We start from the raw sequence: 10,680 nt of genomic DNA, 5'->3' as shown, positions 1-10,680 counted from the left end.
ATCTAAAGATTCTTTTGACCGCCACCAAGTGGCTTTCTTTAGGAGCAGTTTGATACATTGCACAGACATCTACACTCAACACAATATCCGTTCCAAAACGTATCTACTTTTCCGAACACTTTTGCTATTATTTATCCTCTAATTTGTGTGTTTTGAATACAACTAACACGGACTAACGATGTTTTCAGCATAATTGCTCTGGTGTCTCATTTTTGTGCAGAAATCCAACTTTCAGGAAAATTCCTGGAAAATATCGCAAAGTCCCTATTTCACCCGGAGACTCACGGAGCTAGAAGACGAGACAGAGAAGGGCCACGAGGGGCCCACACCTGGCCTAGGCGTGGGCTATCCCTAGTCGCGCCTAGGGGTGGTGTGGCCGCCTCGGCCACCCCCTCAACCTCTCCTCCTGGCTATATAAGAGCCTATGACCTGAAAACAGATGGGGGTTCGACGTTTTTCCAGAAAGAGCTCTGCCGCTTCGCCGCCATTAGAAACCCTAATCCGTGAACCAGAAACTCTGTTCTAGCACCCTGCCGGGATAGGGAATTGGAGGAAGTCATCGCCATTGACATCACCGATTCCTCTCCATCAACCATCCATGATTCCCCCATCCATGCGTGAGTAATTCCCCCGCTGTAGGCTGTACGGGATGGTAGGGATTGGATGAGATTGTTTATGTAATAGCTATAAGATTGTTAGGGGCATAGTGCCTAGTATCCGTTGTTAGTATTTTTGACATTGATGCAACTTGTTATGCTTAATGCTTGTCACTTGCCAGAGTGCCATGATCTCAGATTTGAACATGTTATTGATTCATGAGGATAATTATTGTTTTTGATCATACCTGCAAGTTGTATACACATATCGTTGTCCGGAACCCGATGCCCCAAAGTGATAATAATTGGGATAACCGGAGGGGATGGCTTTGATGTGAGGATCACGTGTGTTCACGGAGTGTTAATGCTTTGCTCTGGTACTCTATTAAAAGGAGTACCTTAATTACCAGTAGATTCCCTTGAGGCCCCACTGCAAACAGGTTGGTAGGACAAAAGATGTCATGCAAGTTTTTCATTGCGAGCACACATGACTAAATAGGAACACACGCCTACGGTTACTTTATACTAGGATGTTTTTAGCATTGTTGCTTGCAATGCCCACGCCTTGCTTATTATATGAATTATCTTATCCAAGCAGCGCCCGTTCATCCATCCCTATGCCTAGAGTATTCTAATCCTGATGTCTACTGCAATCATCGCTACTGCTGTTTTTATTTGATTACTGCTTTTACTTCACTACTGTCACTACTATAAAACTGTTACTACTGATAAACTGTTACGAGCTGAATTTAAAACTCAACTATTAAAGCTTATAAAGATTCTTTGGCTCCCCTTGTGGCGAATCAATAAATTTGGGTTTTACTTCTCTCTTGCGATCCCCTATACTTGTGGGTTATCACTAGCGCGCTGATAATCCTTCTGAGGCTAGAAGCTCTCCAGCCTCTGGCTTCTAAGACAGACACATGTCTATTTTTAGCTTAAATTCAGATTTTGATTCATCGCAACAAAAAACTCCCCGCTTTTACATCATTGAAGCAAAAAATGATTCGCCTTGAAATAGATAAGGAAAGACCTGTCCTCCAACTTTGCTTCATAGTAGCAAACAAAAGTCCCACTTTTGCTTTATTGAAGCAAAAAAGGGTTCAAATAAAACCAGAATGAGAGTTACCAAGACTCATTCAAACTTTGCTTCGTCACAGCAAAAACTCCCGCTTTTGCTTATTGAAGCAAAAATTGATTTGAATAAAAATAGAAGGGGAGTTACCAGAGACTCGTTGGAGCAACATACTTCGCCTGAGACTCGCTGGGGACTTCCTCCGGAGGATATTTCCCCCGGAACCTCTGACTCCCCTGCCCGACATGTGTCCTCTGGGACCATACCCATGTGCAGCACTCGGCACTCCCGCACAGAGAAAAATAAAAACAAACGAAGCACCACCGCGCACGAAGAAAAGTCTGACGAAGGACCGCGCCATGTCGACTCCTTTTGGTAGCACCGCCACCCGACTCTGCAAAACATCGGCATCTTGAAGCACCGCCGGTGGCGTCCTGACGACCGACTTGCAGCACTAAGGCAGCGCCACCATCGATGGGCTTGCAAAACCACCACCGCGCTCAACAATGGGCTTGTAGCACATCGACGGTGCCGACGTCGGCGGCTTGCAACACCGCGACAACGCTCGACGATGGGCTTGCAGCACCTACGGCCGGTCTTTGCCGCTCAGGTGATGGGGGGTTGCAACACCGTCGTCCGGCTTTTGAAGCACTTGCGGCCAACCTTTGCAGCTCCGGGGACCGGGAGTTGGAGCACCGATGACCGGCCTTTGCAGCTCCGGTGATGGGGGTTGTAGCACCGTCACCAGGCTTTTGAAGCACCGACGGTCGGCCTTTGCAGCTCCGGCGATGGGGGTTGCAGCACCGGCGGCATGCCTTTGCAGCTCCCGCGACCGACCTTCACAGCTCCCGCGACTAGGGGTTGAAGCACCAAGGACCGACCTTTGCAGCGCTGGTGCCGGGGTTGCAGCTCGACCTTCTTGATGTCGCATGGATGACCACCTTGGTGCCGCCCCCTTGCTGCAGTTGCATCATAGCGCCGCCGCGGGGCCAACGAGGTTGGATTTCGCACTAGCATTGTGGCCCCTCGCAGCAGAGCCACTACCCTCGCGTCGTCGTCGCAGTCCTCGCACACGCCGCCATGGCTGCCCTAGTTAGCAGCACCCTTGGAGCTCCGCCCACCTAGTCCTCGCATCACGAAGACAACCAGAGCCGCGCGAGAAACGGCGGCGACGCGGGCTGGGATCTCTTCGGCGGCGGCGCGGGCTGAGATCTTGCCGGCTGCGCGCGTGAGGGACGGAGTGGGAGCTCGCCGGCGTGGTGAAGCTCGTAGGCTATTGAGAATTTGGCTATGGGTAGAGAAGTGGGGAACGGGTGGAGGATGGAAGAGATAAGGGAGCGTGGTGGGTCCCCACCCATCGTTGTCTCACGACGCGGGTGCACGCGTGTCACGCGCATAGTGCGCGATGGAAACCATCCGACGACGCGGCATCCGGAGGCACCGTGCGACGCAACCTCCGACGGATCCGAAGCATTTTCCTTTTTAGTATTCCTACTCAAAGATTTTGATGTAATAGCAGAGGCTAGGTAGAAAGAAACCAAAAGATATTATTCTCCCTCGTTTTCATGGCATCCTAGACGAAGAAACGGTGTATATTAGTCAAAGGGCTTCCCAAAATGTTTATATTACTTTCTAGTTTAATTGTAGTTTCATATTCCTACTATGCAATCATACTGTCATAACATAAGAGGCCAAAATTAACTTACGCAATTAGCTCAGTGAATTGCACGCCTAGACTGATTCACCAGAACTGGGGGAAACAATGAACGATCCGAACAACTATCGTGCGTCAGATACTGTGATTAGGCATTAACCAAGAGTGCCATTCAGCAAGATAACCAAGAGTGCCATTCAGCAAGATAACCATCTCCCTCTCTTCTTGAGATTGAGTGTCAAACCAGGTAGAGGTAACTTAAGCAAAGTTCTCACAGATTAAGGCACGGGGCAACCATGTTACATGTATCAGGTGTGTACACATCATAGTTGGATTTTCTTTTTTGACGTGCAAATGGGATTTACACAGCAATATCGTTGGCAACCAAGACTGAAACAAAGTCTGCCCCCTCCCAGCCAGTACAAGGAGCATCGGCTCGCAGGCCGTACTGAGCTTACGAGTGAGTTATGGAAAGTTGGCGAAGCAAACAACGCAAGTAGTGGAAATTGCTAATATCCATGTATACGATTAACAATGCACAGTCTGGTCAACCCCTTGTAGTAATCCATATGCATTCGACATACCACGGAACTGACACCAAATGGCCTGAACCCTGAAGAACGAAAAAAAAAAGGATGGGAGAAAACCCACACGAACAGCAGGTGGTTCAGAGAAACCATGGTTTCAACAACCAGATGCTCTCTACACACACACGAAAACTTGAGCATTCGCTCCACCGCAGCATTTGGAAATGAAGAAAAAGAGCAAAGCCTTAGTTATCACTTCACAACTAGAGCTCCCTCTCTCCTTTATCAGTCCCAGCAGATGCATGATGAATCTTGTGAACACTTGCGGCGATCAGCATTTAGCGTTATCGTCCAGCTCCGCAAGCACCACCCTGGTGCCTTGGTCGGCATCGATGGTCAGCTTCTTCCCTTCCTACAACAGATGAAGAGCAGGTAGTATAAGCCAGTGTTCAATTTACAGTAGACAAATCAGTGGATACGATGAAATATTGGTACCATCAGAGGTCTGCCATTACCTTGGCAGCAATAAGGCTCTCCTTGTAAGCGCTTTTAAGCTTCCTTAGGCTCATTCCCTCTCCGACGTTCACCTGCTTCTTCTCCTTTGCCCACTCTTCTTTCTTAGCCTCTGTGATGGTGACCTTATCCAAGGACTCAACAATGGTCTCCACTTGCTGAGAAACCTCATCCCCCTCGCTGGATACTATATCTTCAGTGATGGTAGAGCCAACAGTCTTGGCTGCAGACGAGGGAGCAGCAGCGTGGATTCCCTCCAGTGCCACAGGAGAGCTGTTGCTTTCAGTTTCTGCATCACTAAAATCAATACTGTCAAACTCTGATGACAGATCACCGCTGAATTCATCTTCCTCTCCAGTGACTGAGTCGCTCTCCTCATAATCCTTCATTTCTTCACCTATCTCAAGCATCTCGAGCTCCTCTTCTTCATCTGAATCGAAGTTCACTTCAGTGGAGTTGCTCGCCTCAATGGTCTCATCACTCTCTCCATCGACTGTCAGGTTAACATTCTCCATATCCTCATCCTCCTCGCTACTCTCTTCAGTGAGGTCACTTTCACTCTCATCTTCTATTGGATCAACCTGTGGTAACTCATCAGCAGCGACTTTCTTCTCTGTCACAGCAGCTGGGGTCATCTTGTTAGGTGCATCATCAGCCTCAGCACTGGGACTGAAATCAACTTCATTATCTTCGCTGGCATCCTCATCCTCATCAAGGCCATCCTCCTGGCTACTCTCTTCAGTGAGGTCAGTTTCATCACTGCTCTCTCCATTCAGGCCATATTCCTCAGCACTCTCATCGTCTGTTGTATCAGCCTGTGGCAGCTCATCAGCAGCAACTTCCTTCTCTGTCACATCGGCTAGGATAATCTTGCTATCTGCATCAGCAGCCTCAAAGGTGGGACTGGTAGCATCTTCCTTGACGTCTTCCTTGGGCACTTCAACGGCAGCATCTTCCTTATCTTCACTGGCACTGTTGATCTCATCAGCTATCTCCAACACAGGTGACCAATTACCAAAGCCCTCAGTTGACGCATTTTCAAAGTTCTTCATGGATGTTTCAGGTGCCACCTTGGAAAGGACGCCGAAGATTGGTGAGTCTTCCATGACTGACTCCTCAACATTGACAAGCTTCTGTTCTTCCCCAATTGCAGCTCCTGTTCCATCATGGTTAAAAATTAGCGATTTCGCACCAGCCTATAAAAGTCTCAATTAACAACTCAACACCTAGTGATCAAGCAAGAAACAGATGGATGTAATCTGTAGTTAAAATGACATAGTTCAATCCTAATCGCTGCAGATAAAAAAAGGAACGGTACATTTCAGAAAGCAACAATAAGTGGTCCTGATCACAAAAGATAAATGGGTGAAAAATATGTCCTAATCAGTAGATAATACCAAATGAATATATTTCGAAATGCCACAGTTTAGACTCAGTGAAGAAAAACAAGAACAAATGGATGAAACTTTAAACTAACAAAGTGTAGACTTAGTGCAGATGAAACAAAGAACAAACTGATGAATTCTGAAGTGCCACAATCAGGATTCTGAAGCGTGGGTGAAATGAATCATCTCACCTTCCTGGGGCTTGGTAGCCTCTTCCACAACTTCCTCCACCTTAGAATTATCACAGCTCTTTTCAGCAGATTCAATCAGCGCAACAGAAGAAACAACTGCCACAATCACGAATTCTCATCAGTAACTGCCACCTTGCAGGGTCTTAAACAGCACATATATAAACCAAGGAACAAATTGGTGAATTCTAAAATGCCACAATCTGGGTGCTGCTAATCAAGGAGCTAGTGGGAGGATACTGAAATGCATGGGTGAAATGGACCATCTCACTCACCTTCCTGGAGCTTGGTAGGTTCTTCCACAGCTTCCTCCACCTTGAAATCATCACAGATCTTGTCAGCAGATTCAATCGGTGCAACAGAAGAAGCCACTGCATAACCATGAAATTCGCGTCAGTATTCAGTAACAAACGCAGAATCATACAAATAACATTAAAGCACACGTGTAATTCAGATCTCACCTTCCTCCCCCTGCTCTGGTTCATCCGCTTTGATGTTTCCTTCCATAAGCTTTGTAATAGCTTCCTCCTCCTGAGGGCCATCAGAAGCAGCACCTGTAGGAATGATCACAGAATTCGCAATCAGAAACCGCTTCCAGCAGGCAATCGAACAGTCAAACGAAGTGATCGATCAGGGGAAGGAAAGCGAATCGCTCCCACCCACCCTTGGGCTCTTCTACTTCCCGCGCCTTCTCCTCTCCATCCTCCTGGTCGAAATCAATCGCCACGTTCAGCTTCGCCGTCTTCCTAGCGGACCTCCTCGTAGTCGCCGCATCGACCTCCGCCGGCGCCGCGGCCTTCCGGGCCGTGGACCGCTGGCTCCTCCGCAGAGCGCCGCCGGCCGCCGGGGTCGGCGCGGCGCGCGGGCGGCGGCTGATGCTGCGCAGCGCCACGCCGGGGGTCCTGACGATCTCCTTGACGAGGCCCCGCTTCGTCTCGTCGTCGCGGTCCGTCTGGATGGCCTCCGGCGACTTGAGGGACACGCGCCGACCGCGAGGGAGCGGGCTCCCTTGCTGCTGCTGCTGGTCTGAGGCCGGCGCGGCCCGCAGGGCCGACTTCGCCGCCGACTTGCCCGGGGTCGGGAGGCAGAGCGTGGTGCCGATCTGGTCGATCCCGTCCACCTAATCCGTAACAAAGCACCGAAACATGAAACAACCATCCCCACGCCCAAAATCATCTACCGCCGACGAATCCCGCAACGAAACATCCGTGAGGAAAATAAAATAGCGTGAATCGGAGAGGAGGAACTGAGCGTTACCGAGGGGAGGGAGTGGAGGGCCTCGACCATGGCGAGGTTGGTCATGTTGGCGCGGACGCCGTTGAGCTTGCAGAGCGCCTGGAGCTCGCGGCGGGAGAGCGCGTTGAAGTCCATGGCGGCCACGTCGCACGCCACCACCGCCTCCATCTCGCGCGTATCAGAGTCCTCCCCTTCCCTCACTTACCTACTCGATCTCTCTCCGATGCGGCTGATTTGTGGACGGCGAAATGCTGAGATGCGGCGGGGCAACTGGGGGGCGAGGGCTTATATAGGATTGGATCGGGCGCGGAGGAGGGATTTGGTGACCGTTAGGCCTTGTTTGGTTCCAGAGTATTAGCGGGGATAGGCGAGTATTATCCCGGCCCATTTCCGAATCCACACTTTTCCCCAATAGCCCATTTGGTACTAGAGTTTTGGGCCAAAAAAATCCCCCGGAAAACCCCGTCCCCGATCCATTTTTTGTCTTGGGCTCAATCCACGACCCAGGGGTCGCGTATTATCCCCGTCTCTTCTATCCCCATCGAAACCCTACCCCATAGGCAGCGCTCAAGCGGCCGGCGGCCGGCGGCGAACGTACCGGCGGCGAGCGGAGCACTACCGAGTGGAGGTGCACGAGGTGGTAGCTGCCGGAGGGGAGGAACATCTGTGGGGAAGACAATACCACATCGCCGCTCGACATCGCCGCTCCACATCGCCGCCGCCGCCGTTCTTGGACCTGACCGGCGACGCCACCTCCTGTACTTCGGTATTCTCTCCGGTAACCTCCCCGTTCTCTCTCCCTCTCTCTTCCTGTCTGCGGTCGAGGTAGCAGTAGGTACGTGGTGGTGCAACCTGAAGAAGCTTGGGAGGAACTTAGTGCTCGTATATCTTACTTTTTTGCAGATGAGGTCCGTAGTCTTTGCCTACTCTTGGTATTTTTCTCGTCAAAGTCCAGGAACACTGCTGCTCTGTCAATTAACTATTGAATTTTGGGATCCTACAGTTTGATGGCTGGGTTGTCTCTGTTGTTGTAGTGCGTGGTAAAAGCGGGGATCGAGTTGAACTGTGTAAGAGCATTAGAGCAAGCTGCGATTAACAGAGAGCGTAATTGATTGTATTAGCGAGTTCTACTTTGCATCCTTAGCATTGTGTATGTGTGCGTGCCTGCACCCCTGTGTATTTTGGTTGGTTAAAATGTGCAATGCAGCTGATGTTTGCAGCTGCAGTATGTATCATTTGTGGTCACTATTTTCCTAAAGTGTCGCTATTTGTCAGGAAGGGCTGCAGTATGTATCTTGGTAACTGTTGAACATCACAGTTCAGAATTCGGATCACATTTTAGATGTGCACATGTAGTCTATCACATTGATATGTTTCAAGTCTGTATAGAAAGAATAAAGCAAAGAAAAATAAACTGAGACGGCATCGGCTAATAGAATAAAAGAAAGAACAACAAATTCACAGGTGTATAATGACAAATAAGTAGGAACTACTAGTACATTCATGTTTTCCTGTTTGGTAATTAACCTGCTATTATTCTGGGAAAATAACATTGCCGGAAATAGTTGTATGAAATAGAAATTGCTGGTACTGAAGTAATATTCTGCAAGTGTTACACTGAAGATTGCTCTCTTGCTTCAGGTTTTGCTATTCTGCAAACCTGGCATTCTCTCCGGTAAATTCATTCAGCGACGAGACTCCACCCTCTTGGGATCGTGTAGAAACACCCGTATTCGGTATGTTTATCTAATTGTCTAAGTTAAACGCCCTCTTGCTTCAGGTTTTATTCCTTGTATTTGTTTCCTTGTACTGTTTCGGCTGTGGTCATTAGTGTATATTGTTGAGCTAGCTGTTCCATATCTTGCTATGTATTGCTCTGATTTTAGTTAACTCTACATTTTTAGAACTGCTTAATCTCGTGTATTACCTAGCCAGTGAATGAATATATTGTCATAATCTTGCTTTCTTGAATGGCCATGTTACCATTTCTTGAATAGTGTTATACTAGTTGGATTCATTCAGCCTAGTATCAGATATGTGCAATAATCTTGCTTATCTACATGGTACTTTGTTTTAGATCTGCCCTGTTTTGTTTTATATAATATTGTAAGTTCAGAACCACATCTGGGTGTTCCCTTTTATTTTTGAGAAGCGGAAGGTTGCCTTGCATGGTTCTAACTATTTTACTATTTTTTACCAGTACATTGTTATGCAAATTGTTCAAGTGTACCAACCTAGATGTACACTTATTCGTGGACGGAGGGAGTATCTGTGTTGGTTACTGACGAACTTAAACCAAAAAGCCCCTGCTTGTATCTATGTTCTCTCGTTAAAACTATTTTATGTAAAGCCCCTGCCGTTTCTAATCTTTCCTGATAGTTACCTCGGTTAGTAAATCTAGCTACAATATGTCAAGAAAATGAAATTGACTGGCAGGTGACCATGGTGCACAGAGTTAGTTGACTGTGCATTCGGTTCTTTGTCAAACCATAGCCGACGACCCATGGAAATATCCAGTACTCATCCATGATGCATCTTATCCCTATAATAAGCTTAAGACAATATTCCTGATTTATGTTGTCATGTTTGCTGTCAAGTAAGGTCCTGGGCTTCTGGCAGTACCATGTAGGCATATTCTTATCATTTAAGTCTGTATCAGTTAATTGATTGCAGCTTCGCTGTTGTACTATAACCATACTGGATGCTTAGAATGATGGGAAGTCACAGTACATGGTCATTTTAATCACAATACATGGTCCTTTTATTCCTGGAGTATGTAGCTCACTTTCCTGAAGTATGCTTAGACTGGCTGTTCTGCAAGTGTTACACTGAAGATAACACTGCTGTTGTTTTTAATTCAGATGATCTGTTTAAATATGAGGCTTGCTTTAGCATGAAACTGTATTTTTTCTAGCCTTTGTAGACCTAGACTCTCTAGTACTTTTTCATGGCTCATACGCATCTGTTTATCAATGAAAAATCAAAGCTATCCCTTCTAGTAATTATGGAAGTTGCTTTGCAAAATATATCTTTTTTGAGCATTTCGGATGTTGGAACAACACTTATTCCAATGCCTCCATGTTTTGTTCAGGTTTCAGTTTCCGAAATGGCCGCGCCGTCTACATGGTTCATTTGGCGAATTTGGAAGGCATTCATTCTGACGCGTTGAGACTTTCCTTGTTCGGCCATGAACCGAGGTCGTTTCGCTATTTGTTGCTTCATTGGTTACCCCACGTTATTATTGCAGAGATAATAGAAACGTAATCGATTCTCACATACTCCCGTGTGAAACGAGCCCAGTTTCCTGTGTAAAAAATTGTATATGTATATTTTGCATGAAAAAAATAGGTTGCTGACGACACAAAAAAAGAAAATCAGTGATCTCTCTTTAGCACAGCCCAGAATTTTCTTTTCTCTTTATACTCATTGTTTGTATTTGCTCAGTTTCTGGAGTAGTTAGAACTAATGTACAAATGCACTGGCGAATTGTGCGGCTCGTTCATCGT

At 47.4% G+C, this 10,680-nt stretch overlaps 1 protein-coding gene and 1 long non-coding RNA gene across 3 annotated transcripts; one reads left to right on the top strand and one right to left on the bottom strand.

The window, feature by feature from the left end:
- Window positions 1–3,806: 3,806 nt before the first annotated feature.
- Window positions 3,807–7,515, bottom strand: LOC127306557 (uncharacterized). 2 transcript variants are annotated; one of them, XM_051337214.2, is made up of 7 exons: window positions 7,196–7,510; window positions 6,602–7,058; window positions 6,400–6,492; window positions 6,214–6,309; window positions 5,942–6,037; window positions 4,368–5,521; window positions 3,807–4,264 (listed from the first exon to the last, which is right to left on the bottom strand). In XM_051337214.2, exons 1-7 carry the CDS (start codon window positions 7,340–7,342, stop codon window positions 4,184–4,186), a joined length of 2,124 nt encoding a protein of 707 aa, XP_051193174.1. In that variant the 5' UTR covers window positions 7,343–7,510; the 3' UTR covers window positions 3,807–4,183. The 2 variants fall into 2 exon arrangements, with proteins under 2 accessions (XP_051193174.1, XP_051193175.1); XM_051337215.2 differs by lacking the exon at window positions 5,942–6,037 and having other exon boundaries at window positions 7,196–7,515.
- A 146-nt stretch (window positions 7,516–7,661) lies between these two features.
- On the top strand, window positions 7,662–10,570 carry LOC127306558 (uncharacterized). The gene is made up of 3 exons (XR_007854710.1): window positions 7,662–7,952; window positions 8,816–8,910; window positions 10,266–10,570. It is a non-coding gene; the product is annotated as an uncharacterized lncRNA (long non-coding RNA).
- The last annotated feature ends 110 nt before the right edge of the window (window positions 10,571–10,680 follow it).

The sequence above is a fragment of the Lolium perenne genome, chromosome 6 (assembly GCF_019359855.2).
Source record: "Lolium perenne isolate Kyuss_39 chromosome 6, Kyuss_2.0, whole genome shotgun sequence".
Classification (NCBI taxonomy): domain Eukaryota; kingdom Viridiplantae; phylum Streptophyta; class Magnoliopsida; order Poales; family Poaceae; genus Lolium; species Lolium perenne.
The sequence above is the reverse complement of the archived record's forward strand: the minus strand, read 5'-3'. Positions and strand labels throughout refer to the sequence as shown.